At 42.9% G+C, this 24,660-nt stretch overlaps 5 protein-coding genes across 10 annotated transcripts; 4 read left to right on the top strand and 1 right to left on the bottom strand.

Moving 5' to 3' along the window:
* Window positions 1-1,452: 1,452 nt before the first annotated feature.
* Window positions 1,453-5,072, top strand: LOC118421647. Of its 3 annotated transcripts, XM_035829064.1 has the most exons (6): window positions 1,453-1,557; window positions 2,273-2,507; window positions 3,130-3,244; window positions 3,655-3,785; window positions 3,964-4,013; window positions 4,050-5,072. In XM_035829064.1, exons 2-6 carry the CDS (start codon window positions 2,329-2,331, stop codon window positions 4,154-4,156), a joined length of 582 nt encoding a protein of 193 aa, XP_035684957.1. In that variant the 5' UTR covers window positions 1,453-1,557; window positions 2,273-2,328; the 3' UTR covers window positions 4,157-5,072. The 3 variants fall into 3 exon arrangements, with proteins under 3 accessions (XP_035684957.1, XP_035684958.1, XP_035684956.1); XM_035829065.1 differs by lacking the exon at window positions 1,453-1,557 and having other exon boundaries at window positions 2,069-2,507; window positions 3,964-4,002; window positions 4,039-5,072; XM_035829063.1 differs by lacking the exon at window positions 1,453-1,557 and having other exon boundaries at window positions 2,078-2,507.
* Window positions 5,073-5,406: 334 nt separating this feature from the next.
* On the top strand, window positions 5,407-9,003 carry LOC118421646. Of its 4 annotated transcripts, none has more exons than XM_035829061.1 (5): window positions 5,407-5,510; window positions 6,092-6,357; window positions 7,010-7,133; window positions 8,146-8,276; window positions 8,559-9,003. In XM_035829061.1, the coding sequence occupies exons 2-5, from the start codon at window positions 6,119-6,121 to the stop codon at window positions 8,710-8,712; spliced, it is 648 nt and encodes a 215-aa protein (XP_035684954.1). In that variant the 5' UTR covers window positions 5,407-5,510; window positions 6,092-6,118; the 3' UTR covers window positions 8,713-9,003. The 4 variants fall into 4 exon arrangements, with proteins under 4 accessions (XP_035684954.1, XP_035684952.1, XP_035684955.1 ...); XM_035829059.1 differs by having other exon boundaries at window positions 5,497-5,635; XM_035829062.1 differs by lacking the exon at window positions 5,407-5,510 and adding an exon at window positions 5,512-5,639.
* A 1,970-nt stretch (window positions 9,004-10,973) lies between these two features.
* LOC118421779 lies at window positions 10,974-13,507 on the bottom strand. Its single transcript, XM_035829280.1, has 4 exons — window positions 13,313-13,507; window positions 12,708-12,844; window positions 11,859-11,940; window positions 10,974-11,111 (listed from the first exon to the last, which is right to left on the bottom strand). The coding sequence occupies exons 2-4, from the start codon at window positions 12,836-12,838 to the stop codon at window positions 10,974-10,976; spliced, it is 351 nt and encodes a 116-aa protein (XP_035685173.1). The 5' UTR covers window positions 12,839-12,844; window positions 13,313-13,507.
* Window positions 13,508-14,553: 1,046 nt separating this feature from the next.
* LOC118420618 lies at window positions 14,554-20,699 on the top strand. The gene is made up of 5 exons (XM_035827461.1): window positions 14,554-14,635; window positions 17,725-17,877; window positions 19,089-19,194; window positions 19,554-19,687; window positions 19,887-20,699. Exons 2-5 carry the CDS (start codon window positions 17,750-17,752, stop codon window positions 20,047-20,049), a joined length of 531 nt encoding a protein of 176 aa, XP_035683354.1. The 5' UTR covers window positions 14,554-14,635; window positions 17,725-17,749; the 3' UTR covers window positions 20,050-20,699.
* A 1,857-nt stretch (window positions 20,700-22,556) lies between these two features.
* LOC118422054 lies at window positions 22,557-24,083 on the top strand. Its single transcript, XM_035829559.1, has 4 exons — window positions 22,557-22,652; window positions 22,838-22,922; window positions 23,295-23,431; window positions 23,812-24,083. Exons 1-4 carry the CDS (start codon window positions 22,570-22,572, stop codon window positions 23,975-23,977), a joined length of 471 nt encoding a protein of 156 aa, XP_035685452.1. The 5' UTR covers window positions 22,557-22,569; the 3' UTR covers window positions 23,978-24,083.
* Window positions 24,084-24,660: the final 577 nt, after the last annotated feature.

Genomic DNA, 24,660 nt, shown 5'->3' on the forward strand with positions numbered 1-24,660 from the left:
TTATAAAACGCAGCTTTGGAAATTTCAATTGAGAACTACATAAAATGTATTTGCTATATGTGAAATGCACTTAACACCTTTTAATAGCTAGTTTACAAACACATCAATATCAACACCGATAGTATACTTAAACCTGCCCATGGGAGTACCATCTTAAGTCATCAGCTTAAGTTTCAACCCATATATGCTCGCACAGACACATACAAGTATTCATTCTTTCCGTGCACAATTCCACAAGATCCTAAATTTCCCATTCTTGTATGCATTATTTACAGAGTAGGGGTGTCCGACCCTGAAGCAGGCACCATATCAAATCAAGTGGAGGCTGTGCTCATCTGCGGCACCTTGCGGCATGCTCCGACACTGCAGGTCACCACACTGGCCCTGGTCATGGCTGCGGTTATGCGAATGATTGGAGGGGAATGAGAAATATTCATCAGGAAAAAGTTAGGCGTTGCTGATTCATATATCATCATTATGTTCTTCATTTGCTTATCATTATATTCAGGAAAAAATTGAAACAGTTGGTTTACTCACACGTGGGATTTTGTTCTATCAGACAAACTTTATTTTTAGCCGTGTTGCGCACATAAAGATAATCAATTAAGTACACAATGAAACTCCCTTTGATTTTGTCCTCTTCACACATTCATATACTGCTGAACGTATTACTGATCAAATGCATTGTGTCATGTCCTTCTTTTCTATATGAAAAATACAAATAAATAAGTGATAGATTTTTAACTACTAATAACATAACGTGCTCTGAGCTTGCATATAATTACTACGGGTGCCATGGTCCGTAAAAGAGGTTTGGGGAACATATTCTCTGCTTCCTGATCAGGCCTTTCTACATAGCAATGGTCTCAGGAAACGATCTCTGTCTGAACACAATGGGTTTAATGACGCGTGTGATTGTGTTCTATCAGACGAATTCTATTTGTAAACGTGTTGTACCCATTAAGATAATTAAATACAAAATTAAACTCCCTTGATTCTGCCCCGTTCATTGCTGAACGTATTGACGACAAAATACGTTGTGTCTCGTTCTTCCATTCTATGTAGAAAATCTAAGTACAATAGAAATAAATGAATGCATTTTCACCAAAGCAAATGTGTTCCATGTGTTCTGAGTTTTCATATCATTACTACGGGTGTCGTGGTCCGGAAAAGAAGTTTGAGCAAGCTATTATTTCCTGGTCAGGCTATTTCTAAATCATAGCAATGATGTCAGTCCAAGATTGATCTACGGTTACGTTTGACCATATGCATGTACATGTACGTCCACATGAGCGATCAGACAACGACGTAAATTAATCAGACAACAAAAAGCCGTAGAAAACTAATCTCCATGCAAATTTATGGGGGCAAACACAGTATCCAAGATCCAAGAGCAACACTTGCCTCCCTTATATCTGCTTGAAGATTAGTAGAAAACCGCCAGACACGCAGAAGATCTGCACAGGAGGGTAGCCTGAGGCGATGGCCGATGTGTCGTCATGGCAAACGATGACGTGTAGCTAATGAGTGCATACGTAACGAGAACTGCAGCTACAGGTAAGGTCGAACAATGTTCACATTCATTTCACAAGGCAGAGTTAGTTTTTTTACCGTGAATAAGACACTTGTTACTCCTTGCTGACTGACACAGGTCTTGCTACTTCCTTGTTGTCGGCGATCGGAAACGAGGGTCCTTGCTGAAAGTTCCTTGGTTCCAGGGTGAAAAGCGACAACATTATAGAGGGCCCAGGCCCAGTAGTAGTTCCAACTTAAGTTATGCAACAAGCATCAGGCCAACGTCATAATTCAGAAAACTCATAACAGACATGATAATGAGTGTCTAATTGAGTCTTTATGCATGTATGTAGCAAACTCTAGTCACATTTTGAGCTGCGGACTTGTAGTGTGAGCTTAACGTTCTAAACATATACTTCACTGTGTTTGAAATAGCCCGTGACACTTCTGGGAAAGTCCTGTAGAACGTTTTCTTTCATGGGTCACCGGTTCAATTGTAGTTGGGTCTACTTGGGCAAAACCATTGACGTAGGGATAATGTGTCGACAGGAGTCACTCGGAAACAAACTGTTCTTCGTCTTTCACTGCTTTAAAGTATTTACTGTGTACAGTATTTACACATTCTCGCACATTGGTAATCTCTTATGTCGCCCTCTTTCAACTTCAAGAGGATAAGTACATCATGATAAGTAATCCATAATTGTGCATCCTTCCCGCTTTTGTCTCGGAATAAAACGATAATCACTTTAATGTGTAGACTTTCATTGAGCCTCGGAGGAACTACCAACGACACTGATTCCGTCTGCAATAACCATGAAGACCTTCACCGTAGGACTCCTCTTGACGTGCGCGCTCGTCACCTTGGTGCTTCTACAGGGGGTGTCTGGACGGAGGGGCCGTGGTGGGGGAGGGTTCAGGTTCCGGAGTTCGTCGTCTGTCCGGAGATCTGGCGGCAGTAGTTTCCGTGCCAGGATCGTCCCACCTCTGCTACTGTAAGTGGGGAATGGATGGTTCATGATTACATGGACGTTAATTTAAAGCTAAGGTCACATTTCCAAACCGGGGCCCGACCGGGCAGCTTTCGGGAACGAAAAGGAGGATATAATCGAAAGAGACACAGAACTTGAAAAGAAGAGTCATGGGTATAATTTGGGAATATTTCTAGGTATACATTTCGGTTTTTCGTCTCCACAAACAAACCGGCCGGGCCCCGGTTTGGAAGTGTGACCTAACCATTAGTGAACACCAGATGGTGCATCTCCGTTTCGTGTAGTCCTGGGCCACACAACTTTTGTGGAATCACTATAGCGGAGGCTATTCCATTAGTAATGGTATGTGATACACTCTGAAATGCTGATTGCTAAACAGAGAAAGCAGTATGTACCTTGGTATGACTCGGCGGGGATCGAACTCAAAAATGAAATGCAAGGCGAACACTCTACCCACTAGGACGTCAACGTAACGATTAAAAAGTTGACATTACACTTAGCTGATATTACTTAAAAATAACAGGAGTCAGGAATGCTTGATTCAAACCTTTTATACAGTTTTGCGTGCTGGTTAATCCATTTGTTGACCCACTGTACCACAACTTTGTCTCTGGCAACTTTTCAGGGCATCGTCCCGGCGCAGGCGCCAAAGCGCCAGCAGCAGCAGCCTGGGTGCACAGCAGTGCCAGCGCTGCACCGCAGCCTACATCTACCAAGACCCCAGCACAGCCACCTTCATGGTACGTACTACACATATACCAGGACCCTACCACAGCCGCCTTCATGGTACGTACTACACAGGGAAAACAAAACATAGCCAGCAAACGTAAGGGCTATGCTTATACACGTACTGCACAAAGTAAACAAAACATAGCGAAACCTAAGGGCTATGCTTATCACACATTCAGCGACTGTCTGCCTGTATCTTCTACCGCATGTCTCAATTAAAAACCGAGTTCTTCCCTCTTGAAAGATTCCCAAATCACACTCAACCCTCGACCCCTTAGTACTGTACTTCAGTACCTCTTTGAACATGCTTTCTTGTTTGTAAAAATCGCAAAAGTATTCACTTGATCAGTTGTAATTCATCTATAAGAGAATTCTTTATGAGAATACCAGAGGTGAGTCATAGTTTTGTCCACATCCCCAGACTGGGACCTCCACCTCCCCCGGGGCACAGGAGGTCAGTATCTGCCGGAATGGGACCGCCGCCTGTAACTACGGGAAATGCTCCATCAACTACCTGTGGTCCAACAGAACTATCACTGACTTCCCGGACGGGTTAGTATTACTTGACTTTGAATTGACAGTTTTTCTTGGTGTTGCCTTTGTGTACGAACTTTTAATTACTAAAACGCAGCTTCGGAAATTTCAAATGAGAAATATATAAATGCATTGTTACATCTGTACAAATCACACTCTTAAAGTCCTAAATTCCCCATTTGTGCCCATTTTACAGAGTAAATGCAACAACGTCCGACCCTGAAGTAGGCATCATATCAGCTCAAGGACGTTATATGATATAACGTCCTTGATCAGCTCAAGTGGAGTCTGTGCTCATTTGCGGCACCTTGCGGCATGCTCCGACACTGCAGGTCACCACACTGGCCCTGGTCATGGCTGCGGTCATGCGAATGATTGGTGGGGCCTGAGAAATATGCATCAAAACATCTACGAGTTGCTCATTCAGATTTCAACATTATGTTCTTCATTTGCGTATTTTAGACAGGAAACAATTCAGCTTACATCATTTATACGGAGAATTTGTAATGGTTCATATAATGTCCATGGTTCATATTGCTTGTAGCGTTACTAGCTTTATTTGGATATTTGCTTAATGAACTGTAGATTAGAATGATATCTAAGTTTTAGTATCGAAGAGACAGAGCGGTGTTGAAATTCGTGCAATTCGAAAGAGCAAGTGAGTGAAAAAATGTTGACATATGAAGTATGTCAGATCAACACTGATGTGAGACGAAACAGATCAAGCTTGCCCAGGCTCCGAACGACAGTTGATTAGAATAAATCGAAGATTTTGAAAATGCAAATATTTCTAAATAAAAGTTCTAACATATTGAAGAGTATTTACGTCCAAAAAGAACGCCTTGTCCGCGTTCTGCCATTGTTGTACATATTTCTAGCCTATTGTAGTTACATGTCTGTCAGCCCAATGTGTTGTCATTACGGTAACTTTAGAACCGTACATGATATACACGTTGAATTCTATTGTCTTTTGACATATACACAAACGGGTGGATATGTTAGAAATAGTTCTCAAATGAATGGAAATTTCTCGACATCATGTTTCTGTCTGTAAGGATCTATGCCATTTACCCTTAGGCTATGTTGTGGTGATTTGGGGTAATTACTTATTTCTGCAATGCTGTCGAGCAAACAAATCAAGGTAGTACCGCTCTACATGTACCTTCCTAAGCTACAATGTCATATTTTGTGTCGTATTCAAATTAGAGAGGCTTTATGGTATACAATGTACTTGTTTCGTTGCAACCTTGGGCTATGCATGTGTTTATTCGACCGAAACTTTATAGTGAAATCTAATTTGCCGTATACATGTATTTTGTCAGTATTTTGTGGGTTTGCTGACTGGTACTATACTTTGTAGGCATGGCAGTTTTGAGTGACTGTCTTTATGCCATGTACTAGTATTTAACCAGGAACACTTAAGTTTTCTTGAAGCGTGTTCGTCTATCAATATAGGCCTGTAAGGTTAGTATATACTGCATGCACTCGTGCTCCCTATTTACGTAGATAACAAGACCAGAAATAAAGAGGGATGTAGACAATGTAAAGGAACCTGTTCAAGACTAGGTTTTTAAAAAAAGATTCCCACGATTTGGTCATGCATGCAAAAGTTCTCACCTATACATTCACGCCCATGTTGGAAACAGTGACTCACAAAACCCCACCTACATTAGTGTGTTACATAGTGGACGAGCAAGTACGTGCCTGAACAAAATCACATGCAACGTTACGTTAGCAGAATAGGTAGGTCAACAGGACCCGTGTCTTTCTCAGATTGAAAGTTTCCCCTTTATTTAGAAAACGGGAATATTTACCTACGTGGAGAGGAGCACGGGCCGTCGTTTCACACTGAGAGTGCGGTTAGCCCAGTATGTATGTCTGCTACGTAAGTGCTAGCTCCTGTGCATACCTTCTGTTTGGCTGCCGGTTTTCTATTGCTTTATGAGTGCCCTAGAAGGTTGAGGTAACGAGTAAGTTTAACCATAAAAGAAGCCGCAAACGATCAGAAAACCATAGAAAACCACCAGTCCATCCAGAAGGTCTGCACAGCAGGCTATAATAGTAGGTCTATATGTACGATATCTGCAGCTAGTAGGACCTGTTTTCTCTATTTTCTCCCCGTGTATTTAGTACAAATGACAATACATCCCGTCTATAGTATAGGGAGGGGGTAGAAAGATAGGACTGAAACAGGACGTTTGAAAATTCCCATAGTGGCATGACGTCATGTTTCTGTCAGAGCTTTACGTCGATTGGAACAGTTCAACATCTAATCATGCGTGACGTATGACCCCAGTCCAACCACTTGCTATGTTTTCGTGTAGAGTTGAGTTGAAAACACGACATATAAAATGAAGCCACTGACAGTGCTGCTCGTGGCGTGTGTATTGGTGGCCCTGGTACACTGGCACGGCGCGTCCGGCTTCAGCGGGCGCCGCAGAACGACGACCAGTAGTCGCCGCCGGACAACCGTACTGGTACCCAGTACAAGTCGCCGTCGGACGACAATAGTGTCCAGTGGCCGAAGAAGGTCATCTCTGTCCAGTAGGGTTGTGCGGACCGGTGTCCGGCTTGTTGGATCTCGCCTATTGTGAGTCTCACACACTCTACATAGCTCACTAAGTCTTGTGTTACTGCCAATTGATACACATCTTCGTCGTAAAGGTGGCACATCCAGGCAATGAGATTAAAAGTTATACAACTGGCTAAGTTTTTTAACGGACGTCAGTGAATGGAGATTGTAACTGATTTAGTTACAGGAAACAGACAAGATAAAGAGAACGACCTAACATAACACAGGAAAGAACAACTATCAAAGTTGAAGTTAAATGTCGAAAATATTCAGTTTTGAAGTACTTGCATTCCTTGGGCTCAAAGCCACAATCTGTTGCGGTGGAAGATTATAGCTGTAGGCTATGAGGAATGAATATAGTGACGGAGGGGTAAGAAATGTAGTCACTTCGTTTGACACAGAAGAACTTGACTTTTAATCTATATTTACAGGATGCATATTACACGTTTTTTTACTTAGCTCACTAAGTTCCTCTGCGTTCATTTGGTAGAAATCATTCTGAAGCAGGCTTGGACTGCAATGTCCAAAACAAACACTTGTCAAACACTACGCCAAAAGTCGAGCCGTTTGGCTTGGTCAGTTTGGCGACGATTGAACCTCACTGTTACAGCAGAAGCATGACAATGGAATATCTGGGTAATTGTTGCCTATTGTCGTTATCCCCCTGTAGGAGTAGCGGACGGCGTCGTCGGTCCCGTCGTTCCAGTAACCGGCGTCTGTTCAACCAGCAGTGTCAGCAGTGCACGCCTGGATACGTCGCCTTCGATCCTGTCACCAATAAATACAGACTACAGGTGAGTTAAAGATGTAAAAGAATACTAGAAACCAGCATTGACTGTCGTTAGGTGTAACTATGATCGTCAGTACTGGAGAGAATGCCAAAGAGTAGTTCAAACAAGTGGATGTGGTTTTGGAAACGGTCAGATGTTTCATTCAGGTCTGACTGGAGAGTTCGGAATTAGAGGATTTCAACTTTTCCAGCCAGAAGATATATTGATTTTTTTTTTCTTGTGCCAGATCAGTCCATAACAAGTCTCAGTGATATACTGTCGCATCTTACTCATTAACATTGCAAGAGTACTGAACAGAAAACGACCTAAACTTGTAATCTGAATACATGTCGTATATGCCCGCATTTATAAATGGTCTTTGAGAACAAAGTTCAATCCTAAGATATACTCAGCCCATGTGCATGATATCAAACATACATTTGATGTTGTTTTCGTTAATGAGGAACTTCTTGTTCCTGTTCCTTGCCTTCTTTTGTATAGTGGTTGTGCAAACCTGGTGTGGGTGGATAAGCAATCCTTTCAGAAACGGTTTCGGGAAATGATTACTCTTTTTGCAGAAGTGACATGATATGCGATATTGTACTTGTTATGGTACTCTGGTATTTGCATATCTGGTATGGCCTTTGGGGCTCCGACTCGTTTAATTACCTTCACAAAGAATGTTATGTTTATGGTGTGTTTGTCTGTCCATTTGCATGTATGTAATTATGTATGTATGTATGTATGTATGTTACTGTGAACAGTATAACTCAAGAAGCCTTGGATGGATCCTGATGTTATTTGGTAGGTGGATAGAGGTCTGAAAAACAAAGGTCAAGTTTGACAATGGTTCCCCTAGTAGCTTTCTAAGGTACTGTAGCAGAACTTCATTTTTCGATATATCGTTTGCGTCTCTAGTGAAAGACACATGTCCTTTGCAGTATTCTATTCATTTATTGTCAAAGACAGGGTACAGGGAACCGTCCTAAGTCCCACATATACTTTTAGTATACTAACGGACTTTGCTTGTCTTCAGACGTACGGTTCCATCTCCGAAGAGGCCCAGCTGATGAGGATCTGCCGCAGTGGAAGCGTGGCGTGTAACAGCGGCAGGTGTTCTATCAACTACCTGTACAGTAACGGCACCATCACCGACTTCCCGGATAAGTACGTAGTACAGAAGTACACTCTCAAGGAAAAGTACTACCTCTTAATGACTACTGTTTGAAAGGCATACAGTGCTGTGTGCGGCGTGTGTGTGTGTGTGTGCTCAGGCGTGCGCGTGTGTACGAGCGAGCGTGTGTGTGTATGCTTGTGTGTGTGTGTGCGCGCGCGCGCGCGCGTGTGTGTGTGTGTGTGTGTGTGAAAAACACTTTGAAATAGTTTTAAGCTAGTAGCTAGCAATGTCTTCTCTTTGCTCCATCCTGATTTAATGCCGTTGCTTTACAGCATTGGCGGTGTGGACCCTTACGTCGGACGGATTTCAAGTACTCTGGAATCTGTGCTCATTTGCGGCACCTTGCGGCACGCAGCGTCCCTGCAGGTCACGTTGCTGGTCCTTGCTGCAGGAGCGGCGGCGGTGTGGATGGTCCACCGTGACTAAAGCGAAGATTTCGTCAGAATTCTCTACAGCAAATTTTACCAAGTAAAAGAGCTGCTATGTATAGAATGCATTATCTATAGACTTAATTTCATAGACTATGTCTTATAGACATCTTATTTATAAAAGAAATGGACATTTGAGACATTCCTATGAAGGGTTTTTGTTGCGTGTGTAATGTCATATTATTTACACCAGTCTATAATCTTAAACGAGACTAGTCTCTCTAGTTTTACTTGAGTAAAGTTAACAACTTACAAGATTGCAACAGACGATTAAAACTCTGATAGCGTCTATCTGTGTACTTTGTACTTTTTATTGTTACACTGCAACTTTCTCAGAAAGCGAGCTACCAGGAATTCTACGAGCTACTTTGCAAACTCACATAGCCGGCCATGGGAAGATGACAAAACCATCGCATTGAAGGAGCTTAACGTTAGTGATTTGAATGACATGTGCATTTACAGTAACGTGCTCTTCAGTACCTATTTCTACATAAACATTGTACCCTAACATTTGCACTATTCGACAACTTCGCCTTGTCCAATGCTGTCTGCAATGATAGCATCAGGTCTCTAGGCTTATTTTTTGCAACGCCTAAGGGGATAGCCTAACAGTATAGAATATTTCCTATTGGCAAAAATCCCGGAATTCTACTGGAATTTTTCCGCGCCTGCGCAGTTGCGTAATCCCTTTGGAGGAGAATAACTTGGGAAGGGGTTGACCGATCATCAATATACATTGTATTTGGATTGTAGATAGCTTCGGAGATGCCTTATACAATTAGATACTAACCATGCAAATCGGAGACTGATTTGCATAAAAACGAGGGCATTGCCCTACCAACATTCATCGCGTAAAACAATCTTCATACATACAGCCAAGCGAACGGATAGTGCACGAATACTAAAACACACCACCAACAACAACAATCAATAATACTTATAAACAATGAAACCGTCGCTATGGCAATCATTTTATTGCCACACTTATTTTTTCTTGGAACAGAGGACAAAAATGCAGGCGCCGATAATGACTAAACCGACCACCGCCCCGCCGACGATCCAGGCGATCTTCCCAACACTGCTCCTGGTCCTGGGTACACCAGGCGTCGGTTTCCAGGGGTTAGAGCTACAAAAGAACAGGGTATATACATTAGTCAGCAAAGCAGAAATAAACAAACTATGTGATTTCTCAAACTGACGCCCTGTGCTTAATATTCATTTGTCTATGTTAGACCAGTCGTCTTGTGAAAATCATCTTCGTTAATTTACCGTTTCATAACTTAAATACAGGTCTCATAGGCCCGTGTCTAAGTAGTCAGGTCTTTATTTCACGTCCTTTTAGACCATAGCCTTCAAAGTGAAACTTAGAAGGGGGGGTAGAGTGTAGCAGACATACAGTTATATCTGGAATGCAGTGCTTCCTCCATATTCAAATAGTGCATGTCCATCACCTCGAAAAACGAACTGACACTGACTTTGAAGCCTGACTGAGCTTTCAGTCTACTACGTTTTTGTACCATGAACTAGTATATGTAATGATATATGTTGATAGTTTTACTAGAACCCGATGTAATTCGTTTCTCTGTTACATTTCATCTGATTCTTACCTCCCGCATGACCTCAATAAAAAGCCTATCTGAGCTTCTCATGAATAAATAAAGGATCAAGCAAACAAAAGTTGTGAAATTACCACCCAGCAATATATCATATCAATGTGGCAGAAGATCACTATACCAAAAGGCTAACTCACAGGCTTGAGTTGTTTGTTCACTAGCTATAAGTTATGTCTCCTGGCCCCGAGGACAGGTGGAACCCTACCTGCAGACGTGAACCCTCTGAGATGTGACTGACTCCGTGTCGTTAGTGGGAGGAACCGTCGGACTGGGGAGAAACAGAGAGAAGAACGCAGTCAGTGTCATTGATATCATGAGTTATTCTAGAAGACTATGTCTTCAATCTTTAATAACGAGTGACGTATTACAGTTTTTTTACTATATCTAGGTATAACGTTAGGACATAAGTCTGAGGAGCTTGTAGTGTGGCACTTGTCAACAGATCTTGTAGCGTAACTCATTGTGAGATTTTGATGTCCTATTAGTATAATTTCTAAGCAGGCTATGACGAAACCAAACTCTGACTAGGGTATCATATAATATTTCCGTTAACAGGACAGCTGAAGTTTGCAGGTCACATTTGCGACTATCCCAAGAAAGCTCTCCGTGATCTTATGACGATCGTACGACATCTGTAACCGAGTACTTACATGTCCCCTGTGTTGTCGTAGATGGTGCTGTTGAACAGGTACTTAGTCTTACACCCAGCTGATGACGGCAGTGCGCACGTTACGCCTGTACAGATGACCTTACGTGTGGTGTTCACCAGCGCTGTGACGTTCACCTGTGCAAGGGGGGAGGGTTTAGACATGACATGACATGTATGGCTTACCTGTGTATTCCCATATTTTATTCCTGGTGCCGTGGTTTTAGATATTCAAACCTGAGTGACCAGGGGTTATTTGTTTCTTTGCTGCACGACCGAATCCGCACGTCCATTCTTTAGCTATTATTAGATAAATGCATAAACTCAATATTAATATTTCAGATATCGCAATAAAACTGCCTCATTACTACAGTGACACACCCAAGCTGTATTTTGTAATTGCGACGCTGGTTGGCCAAAATGCTGCAGTTTACAACATGATGTGAGCTTCAGCACCAAGGACAGATCCACACACGGACATCCAAATTAAAATGAAAAATTCATTGAAGCTGCACCGAAATTTGAATATTGCTATATTTTGAATGAATTACAGGCGATGATGTGACTTCTGCATTATTTATCATTGGTAATCAAATGGGACCACATAGCCCAGTGTAACATAGTTCATAGTTATCTTGCCAGTGTAACTTGTCAGTGTATCCACCCTTCCGCGTAACATGTTAACACCCCAGTTCCGCAGACACGCGGCGTGACAGCAGATGACACTAAACTACCTGTCACAACTAGCATTTTTGGAACGAGCCATCTAGCGTGAATAGCTTTAGTTGCACTGTATGAATATCATCACAACTGTCTGCTCATTTGTATGATAAGAATTCACTCTGAATTTTAAGATAGAATTTGCAATTGAAATCCTCCAGTTACCTTGGTTGTGTCCAGCACCATGTTGTCCAGGAGTGTCCTCACGTTACACGTGCCCTCACTACAACGGGTGCTACTCCCGCTACTGTACAGGAGAATACAAGAGTTAAAGCTTATCTATAACGTTATATATATATAACGTTATATCGATATATATCGCCTTCATGGGTGTTTAAAAGATATTATGCTCTTCCATATTGGACAGATTCCTTTACAGTCTCTCGCAAAACAAAGAAGGCACTATGACTTACAAAGTGCAAGTTTAATGGGTTAAGGACAGTACTTAGTAACTTGATTACACCGATGGAGTTAACATGCACTACATCACAACGATATGCTCATGACACACTTTCGTCTGATAAGTACTACATGCACTAGCATACCTCTAGGCTCTAGCATTATGGTGCATTACATATCTACGGTACTAGAATGAGTGGTTCTTTGACAAACTAAATTAAACCGACCGTCTTATTGTCTTTCTTTCAAATAACCATGTAATTACGGTGGCCCAGAAGTGAAAATAAATGTGTAAGTCTGAGCCCCCGTACTGTTATAACGTTACTACATGCTACGTGTTCTATTTCCAGTGCCTTAATGCTATGGTTTAGGCCTACGTCATATTTCCTAGCCAGGGCCCGGTCGGGCTTTCGGGAACGATAAGTATTATGTATAAGACATTAAACTACACAAGACGTAAAGAGAATAGTCATTGGCATTATTTGTGTATATCTTTACGTATAAATTTCTATTTTTCGTTTTCACAAAAAGCCAGACCGGGCTCCGGTTTGGAAATGTAACGTCGACGTTAGACTAAACAGATTTTGATGGACAATGCCCGTTCGGGCTCCTTACTCTATCGACCCCGTGCCGCCTGTCCTCCGAATGGACGTCCGGCGGCGTCCGGAGAAAAGCCGCCCGCTGACGTCACCATGGAAACACAGGAACGTCAAGATCGCCAGCACAAAGGCGGGAAAAGTCTTCATGGCGCCCTGCACAAAAATGGCTGTTTGTTACTTAGTTTATTGTTCCCACATACGTTATATTCATATTGTCATTCATATAACAATACAAAGTGACTTCGCCCATTAAAAGTAAGCCTCCAACATTCATCTGACGTGTTTCATTGTGCCTTTTTTTACATTTTACGGTACCGTCAATAGTTGAACTGTATCCTACACTAGTCTGTGTATGAATGATATTACAATCCTTTACCTAACGTATCGCCGACCTGAACTCTACGGGCCTTGGCCTCCATGTGTCTTTTTTGTCGTATCAGCAAGCCAAAGAGACTGTCACACAAGTATCGTACTGTTGACCCAGCCAACTGTGTAATGCTTTATCATTTGTGGATTTTCTATTAGAACCAATATCTGAAAATGTAAAATGACCCAACCCATTAGAGTTTAGTCCGGCGTCACAGCAAAAGCAAAACAGCACAACAAAGTTGAAGTACTTACTAAAGCACTGATCCCTTTTGGTTGTGTCAACAACAAGGACGTAGAACAAAACAAAATAAGTGCTCTAAGCGTGGATGGTCTCTAACAGGGCTGCATACACGTGACTCCTCGTGTGTGGCTCTTTTCGCTGGAGCTTTAAATATTTGATGAGTTTGTTTCCTTGCACCGCTGAGCCACAACAATAGAGAACACAAGACTAACACACCACGCCCGATATTACCTCATTATGTACTGACGTCAACAAGTCACATGAGCCTTTCTTGCAACTTACCAGTGGTTGTGACACAATTATTCGATGCGCCTTTACCTTGCGCACTTGGTAAGGACAAATTTGATAGTATCTTTCCATTTACACACGGTAAAGTGTTTTGACTACTTGTGCAAAAATGAATGAATGGATGGTCTCAATATCAATATCAATATTTCAAATATCATAATTGAACCGTCTTATTACATCAATAATACATCCAAGCTATAGTTTGCCGACTTTCTTGGAGTTTTGGTTGGTCTAAATGCTGCAGATTACAACATGATGTAAGCTACAGCACCAAGGACGGAGCCACTCACGAACACCCAACATACGGCGTGACATGAACAAACTGGGGTTTTAATGAATAGACTGAACAATTGATTAAAGCGTCATCGTAGTTAGCACACTAGGTGAGAACAGATACAGTAGTTTGGTCCATTTACACAGTATGTGTCTTGACTACGTGTGCAAAAATAAACATTATGCAAGGTAATATTCCGATTAAGCGACAGACTTGTTACGATTAGGACACTTCTGCCATTGAGATTTCATTTACTATCCATGGTGTTATATTGACCCAGCTCCGGACAAGCTGTATAAATGTGGTGTGTGTAGTACACTTATAGAATTCGAATAATAACGACCGAGAAAAAATATTAGCATATATCAATATCACAGTTCCCGAGGACTCACGCGTTCACAGTTACAGTTCTAAGTCCCCTTGGTATTACTATGGTTATGTAGTTGTACTGTTATCATATTGAATAATATATGTACAGTCCGACTACTGGAATGTAACGTTGGTAAACAAAGGGACCAGACAACACTTGCGTCGCTATGTGACGTAGATCACAGCCATAATGAGATAATTACGAAACGACCGCTCCTCGTGAATAATAGATGGAGCGTTGGTTCACGCACGTATATCCACCGTTATGCGTATGTTTTATGCTTGTAATAGGATAGACGACAGTCTTGAATTTGTCACCACGACATTTTGCAAAAGCCTAACAACATCCATCGCTTGTAGCGGCGCCTTCAACATCTTTCACTGCTTGTGGACAATTAGAAAGGTACGTTCTGGGTTTTGACACTGGGTTTGATTAGAACCGTTGTTCGGATAAATTAGAGGTTACTTCTGTGTTGTTATGACACGTGTAAATTTCCGGGGCTGTAGTTGTCGTATGGCACGGTACCCGCGGTGGCGAGCATGCGACATGTTTCGTATCCCCTAATTTCACCATGGATATGTCTTTTTTTCATACAGTAATCAACTCCTGTGCTGCTTTTTCTGGAGGCTAGCTCCAACATGTTACTTTTAAGACTGACAGCAGTGCTCCGCAAAGGTCTATTTACAATACGTAATCATCATCTGTCCTTTTCATCCTGCCGGACGATCAGTTCACGTGGACTCTGTGGTGTGCGACTAGACCGGCCCGACTCCTGCACATTCTGCCGCAGGTTGAGCACGCGAAGGCACTTGTTGTGCATGGATTCTGTCTCTTTTGCTTTCTAGTAGCTTCCTTCGTCTCCAGGTCGTTTTCAAGTTTCTTGGCACCTTGGTGGAGTTTGTGCCGCCATGCAGTGCGGTCTTGGGCTAGATGCTCCCAGTCAGAACCAATGTTGAAGAGTTTCAGGTCGCGCCTGCAGACATCCACAAAACGGAGCTTTGGGCGCCCCCTGTCACGTTTGCCATCTGCTAGCTGACCGTACAGTGTTTGGTGTGGTAGACGTGATGGATCCATGCGGGAGACATGACCCAACCATCGCAGCCTGCGTTGTTTCAGGATTGGGTACAGGGTTGTAGTGCCGCATCTTTTGAGGATCTCCCGGTTTGGGACTTTGTCTGACCAAGTGACCCCACAAATCTTGCGGAGACACCGGAGGTGGAAGCTGTTGAGTTTCCTTTCGACGTTGGCGTGTGATGCCCAGGCTTCACTGCTGTAAAGGAGAGCAGACAGTACGCAGGACAGATAAATACGCACCTTGGTGTGGATCGTGAGATACTTGTTATCCCAAGCACGACATTTTAGCTTACCGAAGAGGTTGGCTGCCTGACCGATTCGTGTGTCAACTTCACGGTTTAGACTTCCAGAAGAAGAGGCAGTGGACCAAGGTAGCGGAATTCCTCAACCGTCTTGATGGGAGTCTCATTTATGGTGATGTGCGGAGGGGGTGCATTGGTGGAGAATGCGACCGTCTTCTTAACGCTCACTGTCTGACCAAACTTGCCGCAGGTGTCGTTGAGAGCATCGCACATACATTGTAGTTCTGCTTCTCTGTGGGAACACAATGCGGCGTCATCGGCAAACATGAGTTCACGTAGTAACACTGTGATGGATCTTGTCTTCGCCCTGAGTCGGGCAATGTTGAAGAGACCTCCATCACTTCTGGTGCTAACAGCGATGCCTCCAGGAAGTGGAAAGGCAATCCGTAGAAGGGTGGATAGGAAGATGCCAAACAGAGTTGGCGCCAGTACACATCCTTGCTTTACCCCGCAGTTCACAGTGAATGGTTGGGATAAATCACCTTCAAAGTCTACACTGGCTAGCATCCCATCATGGAAGGCCTTGATGAACGCCAAGAGTTTGGGAGGACAGCCGACCTTACTTAGAACCAGGTACAAGCCTTCGCGACTGACAGCGTCAAAAGCTTTGCATAGGTCTACAAACACAGCCAACAATGGTCTGTTTTGCTCGATGCATTTTTCCTGGAGCAGGCGAAAGGTGAAAATCATGTCGATGGTGGACCGATCCTTTCGGAAACCGCATTGAGATTCAGGATAAATTCTTTCAGCAAGAACCTGTAATCTCTTCAGGATAACACGGGCAAAGAGCTTACCGACCAGGCTGAGCAGGGCTATGGCTCTGTAATTGTCGCAGTCTTGTCTGGACCCTTTGTTCTTAAAAAGGGTCACCAGCTTTGCGTCTTTCAGATCCTGTGGGACATGACCTTTGTGCCAACACGAGAGCAGCAGGTCAAGCAAAAGATCTTTTAAGACGGGGACGTTGAGCTTGAGAAGTTCTGGAGGTATGCCATCACTCCCAGGGGCCTTTCCGCTTTTCAAGACCTTCAGGGCGCTCTCAAGTTCCTGCATGGTGGGATCCTCATCGAGGTATGCCATTTCAGGGAGTTGTTCTATGGCGTCGAGCACAGAGTTGTCGAACGGTACAGGGTCGCTGTACAGGGAGCTAAAGTGGTCAACCCAGCGTTTTAGTTGGTCAGACTTCTCCAACAGGATGTTGCCCTCGCGGTCTTTCAGGGGAGCAGTCAGTCGAGGTGAGGGTCCTAGAGCAGACTTGAGGGCAGCATGGACACCAGCAATGTCCCCGCGGTCGTCACACTTTTGGACATTTGAGCAGACGTTGGCCCAGAACTCCCTCTGTGTCTCTCTAAGGACGCATTGTGCTCTGGCTCGAGAATTTCTCATGGCTGCTTTGTTCTCTGGGCTGGGTGTGTTAACAAAGGTCAGTCTGGAATTCCTCTTCTCGTCCAGAGCAGGGCCGATCTTGTCTAGGTTTTCTAGAAACCAGTCTGGCTGCTTCCTGGTTTTGAGACCGAACGTGTCTTTCCCTGCCTGTTGTAGGACGGTACGTAGTTTTGACCATTTTTTGTCGCAGGTTGGAGTGCTGTCGTCTGCCAGGCTGTCAAAAGCCGTCTGTAAGTGCTTTTCGAATAGCTCAAGCAGACCCGGATCGTTCATGTTGTTTGTTTCCATGACAAAATATAAGTACGTATATATCACTATGTGTTGTCAGGCCCACTTTTGCCTTAGTTCTCGGAGCAACGTAATCCAAATTCCGGTGACGAGAGAATTTATCATTCTATATCAGACTCGGAAAAGGAGTACCGTAGCTAACACCGCAAAATGCAGCAGGCCAGAGAGCTAGAAGAGATACAAATTTTAGCTATAGACAGTCTTTGAAGACTATGGAGCTTTCTAAATGGCGGTTTACGTTGATTTGATACATACTCATACTTTTGCTTCGATAGACTTTAATAGAAATTTCTATTCGCCACTGAGTCTCCAACTTCAGCTCCGAAAGGATAACGTAGGCTGGAGTTCAGCCTTGTTAGCTGTCGGGAGCGAATGAAAGCCGACAAGGCTGGACTACAAATGGCATACACACAATCTACGAATACTAACAACTGTCTCCTCCAGGACTGAGTGAAGGAGCTAGTCCACGATGAAGCTGACAGTAGCGGCGGCTCTGTGTGGTCTTGCCGTGCTGTACCTGTACGTGCCGGACCAGACCTCGGGCCTCCTGGCAAGCCGGCGCCGATACACAGACACCAGCCGGCGGAGGACTATACTGTAAGCCCCGCTGATGTAGTGTAGTATCCATCCATATATTCTCTCCGTGATAGCACTGTTCAGTATCCGTCGTTTGTCCCTTTGGATAATAGATAGTGGATAATAGATAATGGATTTGTACCCCAATGGTAGTTGTGCAGTTTGTTTTATAAACGGATGAGAAACTTTTTTTTTGGTATTACGTGGGCCGCCTCCTCTCTCTTTGTTTTCGGCAATAATAATTAGTTGACCATGACACGACAGTAAGTGCAGCCATAGGAAGGTAAAGATATACGCAGAAATATTCGCGGTGGATTAATATTCGCGGTTTTCGCGGCGGCCGCTTCACCGCGAAATTAAGTCCACCGCGAATATTTCGTCTGCTGGCGCCGCCTAAGGTGCCCCTTTTCCGCTCCATGTACATACTACTACTGTCTTTGTCACTGTATAATGAAATGTTTGACATACTTCCTACGGAGAAGACACACATGTATTTTTTTCATACGACCAACTGTATTACAGTACTGTACAGTATGTTCACCATGATACAAAGGTCGTACTACTGTATACTATTACGTATTGAGAGGGTAGATACGGTTAGATCAGTAACAGTGGCTCACGCAAGAACATGTCAAAAGCATGGAAACTGTTCTATCCGTCTGTATAGGACCCTTACCGGGTAACCAGCAAGTGTTTTCCGACTGGCGGTTTGTAGAGGCGCCGGGTTTTACACGGCAGTTCGTGACTACAGTGCAGTGCTGAAAATGCATTGAATTTCGCGGGATGGTGCTACCGCGAAATCAAATCCACCGCGAAATGTCCATTTTGCCGCTACCGCGAAATTAAATCCCCGCGAAATTAAATGCATTTACAGTATTGTCAATGCCCATCCGTATTTTCTCTCCGCGATAGCACTGTCCAATATCTGTCGTCTGTTCTACGTTTAGGCGATGAATATGAATGTGTATGCAAATAGAAGTTGCGTAGTTTGTTCCATAAGCAGTCGGCCCTCACAATACCAAAAAAATGAATAAACAATAAAATCCTCTATTCATGTTTTCTTTGCTATTAGGAGGGCCTTTGATTGCACATCATTCGGCACTAATAATCATAAGTCAGTTGACCTTAATACGACAGTCAGTACCTTACAGTTGTAACCACGGGAAAGTAAATATATATTGTCAATATTTCTATAGCATTATTAATTTAATCCAGTTATCTATTCATGGCAGGACGACCCGGCGACGCACCTACAGATCCGGCGGTTTCTACCCCGGCTGTTTACAGCAGTACATCTGTACCCGGAAGTACATGGACAATAACACCCTCTACAGTATGGTCAGTGGGTGTGGTTACGTTCATAGCCATTTTTTCTTAACGTTACATTGTACCCAGGTCATGTCATTTACTGACATACACCCTGTTGTCTTGATTAAGTAATTGTCGCGATTTATGTTATAATCTCGCGGTACCAATGAACATTAAGTCAGATGGCACCTCTGGTGCCGCTATAAGATTCATCCCAGAACTGCCCGGCATGTGTTGCTTGGTGTCACAGAAAAAGACATTGACACAGCTTGATGTGCTGTCTCCATAATTATAAACTGGGTGTTGCTATAGATATGCATATAACTCACCGCCCCTTAGGCGTCGCCAAAAACCAATTTCAGTGAGTATTACTAGTGCCTGTGTTACAGGACTACACTACCCCTCCGGTGACAGCCATTGAGGTGAACTTGTGTCGCGCGGGTGGAACCACGTGCTCGTACAAAAAGAACTGCCGCCCGAGGTACCTCACAGACGGCAAGACTCTCACCACTAACTTGGACGCGTAAGTCTGGAAATCGCACATGCTATCTCTCTTTCCCCTTCTCCCTCTCCCTCTCTCTCTCTCTCTCTCTCTCTCTCTCTCTCTCTCTCTCTCTCTCTCTCTCTCTCTGGTGCATAGAAAATACAGTGACAACATTTCACTTGATGAAATTCATATTGCCAACAATGAGAATATCATGTTTGATTGTTGACTATTTCAGCTGGACTGCCACCCATTGGGGGAACGGTGTAACCACAGAACCAAGGCCCGAGTCCGTGCAAGTGTGCGACAGCGCTCCTGGCGGAATGTCTCAGAAAGGCACTGTCATGACAATTGTCATCAGCGTCACCCTGGGTCTGGTAACAGGCCTCTGCTTCTTTTAATACCCCGATAGAGTGACGTAACCATTATTTATGAAATACGTACACTGGAAGCCAGGGCCGACAGAGAATTTGTTTGGCAGCCAAGGCAAGTCTTCCCGAGGAGTTTAGATAAACATTCTGGGGATTTGCCATGCAGGGATAGAGTTGCCGCCCCATAGCTACATGACTCCTCCCCGGAGTGCTTATCTAAGTTCCCCGGAAAGAACTGCCTTGGCTGCCAAACACATTCTCTGACGGCCCTGGCTTATGTCTGGTTTCCAGGGTATAAAACACTATGTCAGTTACAATTACTACTAGTATTTACATACAGTCTTAAGAGTATCATGTATTTTCTAACTATTTATGTAGGTAATGAAGTTTTTAGAGAACATCTATTTAGCATGTTAGGTACTTTTTCTGGTTACATCAAGGACATCATCCCATATAATGCCTTCGGCTATATGAAGTGCCATAATTACATTTTGTCTTACTTTTTTTAAGGAGGTAACGTCCACGTGGATGTTACAGTAAAATGTGACAGGGCCCGAGGAGTCCATATATTATGGGACGTAAGAAATGTTTCGGATTTTAGAGAAGTGACTTCCATGAATATCGTTATTGAAATGTTGTACCGGAGTGCAGGAATTCGATATTTCATTTCGTGAATAAAGGAGCTGATTTAAAACAATGGAGCATCCGTGTGTGTGTGTAACGTTATATGTTTTTGTGTGCGCGTGTTTGTGTGCGTGTGTTTGTGTGTGTGTGTGTGTGTGTGCGCGCGCGCGCGCGTGTGTGTGTGTATGTGTGTGCGTATGTGTGCGTGTGTTTATGTGTGTGTGTGTGTGTGTGTGTGTGTGTGTGGTGTGCGTTTATGTGTGTGCTTGTGTTACCATTCTATGTGAAGCAGAAGCCACGTGTCCTACGTTCTAAAGCTGTGCCATTACCTGAATTCATTTGTCGTACAACATAAATTTTGTTTGTGTGACGGTCGCTATGCGACATAAACATACCGACGTCATTTATGTGCACTCTTCAAGATTACACACCCAATATCAACCCCGGGATTTATATTTTCCATGTCATTAGTTAATAACAATACCAACGCAAAACTGTTACCACTTTCATAAGAACAATATTTGAGCCTTGAATGCTTATATTTTTGGTGGTGTAAATATATTCATATATGCTCTGTTTTTCATTGCTTTACTACGGCCGTATCAACAGCGAACTTAAAACATTGTGAAGGCCTCCTTCCCCTTATAACGCAAAATTAAGCTCAAGCTCAAAACCGCGGGACCCAACAAACTACTGGATATGTCAGGTGATGAGTTGAATACGGGAGTCAGATCTATACATTTTGTAGAATAATAGCAGTGTGTTGTGTTGTGGTTGCTATGCAACAAGTGTATGCTATACGTCCTTGATACTTGATGGATGAATACACATTCACCATGCGACGGGTAGTATATTTTCCATGCCACTAAACAATCACAATCAACATGCAAAAGTACAACCATGTTTTGTCCTCAGAACATTATCTAAGGCTTAACGGGAGAAGATAGGGTCACATTGTCTGTGAATAGTACTTACTGGTCGGGGTATCGAACGATCTCTACGATAGCAAAGGTATGTTGCCTTCTTTCTTAGGGCCCTGTCACATTTTTTGTGTGGTCTTCAGACCATCGCAAAGTGGCCATGGAGAGATTCTTATAGGCTAGCCGTGCATGTTTCTGAGAAAGTTTGGCTGTGCTGTTACAGAAAAAAATACGTTAGATGTTCTGTCATAGCGTGTTTGACAATTCCACGACATCCAAATCGTAAGACGGTTTACGACGAATGTGGTCCAGTCAAAACTTGCTATGTTCATTCTTTTGTGCTTCGGAATTAACGTTAACTGCACTTGTATTTTTGACGAATTTGACGTCATACTTACAAGTTGTTTCAAGTCGAGCTAGGCTGACGTCTTAAGCAACTCGTCCTTGATTCGTACACAAATGCCATACTGAAAGTACAAAGCTGTCTTCTCGTATCACGGTTAAGGGAATTTAAGATGGACATATGTACGAGTACCTTCGAATTTCTTTTGAGCAGAATTTGGTGGACCATTGATTGAGAAACTCTGTAGAAACCGAAAAGCCATTCTCTATACATAGCCCAATGAAAATATTAGATCCCTAAATCTTTGGCCACTGAAGGGCGGCTCTGCCATTAGAAAGACCGTCGCAATGTTTCCGATTTTCGGTCGATATTTTGACCGTCCACTGGATTTCAATCCAGAGGGCAAGATAGCCAGACGTATCTATGCCGATGCCCCTGCATGCAACGTCAGTGGCTAAACAAGAGACAATGATTCCTGGATACCAGAGAAAACAGAGCTACAGTGCTACTTGACGCTAAATAACATAAACACATAACGTTACATGAATTATTAATGAATGAATGATGACCATTATTGTACATATTTGCCCCCTTGGTTAAGTACAGGTCGTAACAAAACAATATCTGTTTGTGTCCTTCCAAAGAGGGGAACCAAGGACAGAGATGAGGAAGTTAGTAGCGGCGCTGCTTGTGGTGTCAGTATTTTGTCTCTTCAGTTTGGATCAATCGACCGCGTATCGGAGCAGGTGAGAGGAATGTCATCATGAGTTCTGTCTCTTGTCGTAAAATATTTGTATTTACCAACAATATCAACGTGTACATTGCAACGTGTTTGTAATTGTCAACTAATGATGGTGGAGTATCAAAAAGTGAAGTGACATGACAATCAACTGATTCTTTTGTGTTTTTTACTCTTTTTGTATGATATTAGGCGCAGACGCCGCTGCAATATATTTTGCAGCCAGAAATATGTGTGTAGCCTGAAGTACAAGATGAACAACACAGTCTACGCAACGGTAAGTGGTCTTCAACATTATCGCTGTAAGAAAGGCCTTTTGCGCCTTAGCAATAACAAAAGTGTTCCAACGTTAACATGAAGGCAGGAATACTTTTCAGACTTTTCGATACCTTTACATTTCTTGCCATGTTTCTTGTTCGATCTGTAACTGTAGACTGTGGTAAACTAATGCCTGAAGATTTTTTCTGATACATAATGTAGAAAGGAGTCTTATGATTTCGTAAGCAGTGACCATTTTTGCCGGTTTTGACATAGTGAACATAGGATTACAATACCTTTTTTTCACATTTGCATCTGTGTTTGTCAACTGCGCGAACCATATGCATCAGCCATGAGGTAACATTATTCAGTGTAACTTTTCTCTCATCAGAATGACGCCTTCCTGCCCGTGAACGCCACCAAGTTTAACTTGTGTCGTGACAGCGGAACTTGCTGTACGTACTACACGGGCTGCCAATCTAAGTACCTCAGTCGGGACGGCACCACCATCATGGACAACCTGGACCCGTAAGTCTTCAGACATTTGTCGTTTGTTTGTTTGTTTCTTAGCTCGCTTCATTGTAAATCTAAGCATTTTACGAAGACCAAAGTTTGCGACTCACTACAAGATGCGTTTCTGAATATCAGTGGTGACCGTCCAATTCTTCCTGAGATTTGCTAGAAATTTCATGAATTTTTTACCCCAAAGTTACGACCAACAATATGATTTGTACGTATTGTACATGTACATTTGACACTACGTGTTGCTTATCATAGGACGCTAATGGAAGTTGGCCTGTAGCATGTTGACTATAGTATGATTATCAATAGTTATCGTTGCTGTACGGTTACAGCTTCCTATATATGTATATTAATACTGTAGCCTGTGTGTTTTCTAAATATTACAGCTGGACTGCTACTCATGTGGGCGGCATTACCACACAACCCAGGCCTGAGTCAATTTTCGTGTGCAACCGCGCCCCTTGCGGAATGGCCCAGAAAGGCATCATCATGACAGTTGCCACCAGCATCACGATGGCCTTGGCCACAACATTGTGCCTCCTGCGCTCATAGAGGGTAGCTGTGCCCATGCTGTACAGGGTAAATGGCCCAACCCGAGGTGTATACGGTTTCTTAATACGCGATCGGTTCCTATCTGAGACGTAGCTACACGTATTCATAGCATTTGGCAATAACTGCAGACCGTCAGTCAAGATATAAACAAACAAACCAACAAACAAACAGGTAGGCAGACAAACAAACAGACGAACCGAAAACACAGAATTGGAAAATGTCAGTAGAAATAATGTATCAGCAAGATCAAGTTTCTACCTAATGTTCTTCGATCTGGGATAAACTTTTGAATAAGCCATGAATCATATCTCTGTGTCATTGCCTGATAGTTCTGCAGAAACTTTGAACATATTGAAAAAAAACATTTGTATTTAATGGAATATTTGCCTTAAGCATAATTTGATCATCAAAACCTTAAGTCATTTTTCTATACCATTCAAATTACTTAATTTCGTACTTTTGTAACGGCACTGAATACGATTGCAGAAACACTTATATTAACTTTACCTTCTGTCTATGTATAAATGGATAATGATATTCATAACGTTATATATACGTTTATCATCAATAGCAAAGTGCTGCTTTAGCCTTCGATTATGATGTTGAACTTGAATTGTGTGTATTGTGCATTGATAGCTGAGAAATTTGTATCACCATAGCAGAGATATCCTTTAGTTGGACCC

This window comes from Branchiostoma floridae, chromosome 8, assembly GCF_000003815.2.
Source record: "Branchiostoma floridae strain S238N-H82 chromosome 8, Bfl_VNyyK, whole genome shotgun sequence".
Classification (NCBI taxonomy): domain Eukaryota; kingdom Metazoa; phylum Chordata; class Leptocardii; order Amphioxiformes; family Branchiostomatidae; genus Branchiostoma; species Branchiostoma floridae.

Coding starts and splice junctions, on each gene's coding strand:
- LOC118421647 (XM_035829064.1), top strand. CDS start 2,329: ATGAAGACCTTCACCGTAGGACTCCTCTTGACGTGCGCGCTCGTCACC. Junction 3,245..3,654: donor CCAGCACAGCCACCTTCATG/GTACGTACTACA, acceptor CCACATCCCCAG/ACTGGGACCTCCACCTCCCC. Junction 3,786..3,963: donor ATCACTGACTTCCCGGACGG/GTTAGTATTACT, acceptor CCCATTTTACAG/AGTAAATGCAACAACGTCCG.
- LOC118421646 (XM_035829061.1), top strand. CDS start 6,119: ATGAAGCCACTGACAGTGCTGCTCGTGGCGTGTGTATTGGTGGCCCTG. Junction 6,358..7,009: donor CTTGTTGGATCTCGCCTATT/GTGAGTCTCACA, acceptor ATCCCCCTGTAG/GAGTAGCGGACGGCGTCGTC. Junction 7,134..8,145: donor CCAATAAATACAGACTACAG/GTGAGTTAAAGA, acceptor GCTTGTCTTCAG/ACGTACGGTTCCATCTCCGA.
- LOC118421779 (XM_035829280.1), bottom strand. CDS start 12,838: ATGAAGACTTTTCCCGCCTTTGTGCTGGCGATCTTGACGTTCCTGTGT. Junction 11,941..12,707: donor GGCGGCACGGGGTCGATAGA/GTAAGGAGCCCG, acceptor TCTCCTGTACAG/TAGCGGGAGTAGCACCCGTT. Junction 11,112..11,858: donor TGGTGCTGGACACAACCAAG/GTAACTGGAGGA, acceptor CCCCTTGCACAG/GTGAACGTCACAGCGCTGGT.
- LOC118420618 (XM_035827461.1), top strand. CDS start 17,750: ATGAAGCTGACAGTAGCGGCGGCTCTGTGTGGTCTTGCCGTGCTGTAC. Junction 17,878..19,088: donor AGCCGGCGGAGGACTATACT/GTAAGCCCCGCT, acceptor TATTCATGGCAG/GACGACCCGGCGACGCACCT. Junction 19,688..19,886: donor CTCACCACTAACTTGGACGC/GTAAGTCTGGAA, acceptor TGACTATTTCAG/CTGGACTGCCACCCATTGGG.
- LOC118422054 (XM_035829559.1), top strand. CDS start 22,570: ATGAGGAAGTTAGTAGCGGCGCTGCTTGTGGTGTCAGTATTTTGTCTC. Junction 22,653..22,837: donor TCGACCGCGTATCGGAGCAG/GTGAGAGGAATG, acceptor GTATGATATTAG/GCGCAGACGCCGCTGCAATA. Junction 22,923..23,294: donor ACAACACAGTCTACGCAACG/GTAAGTGGTCTT, acceptor TTCTCTCATCAG/AATGACGCCTTCCTGCCCGT.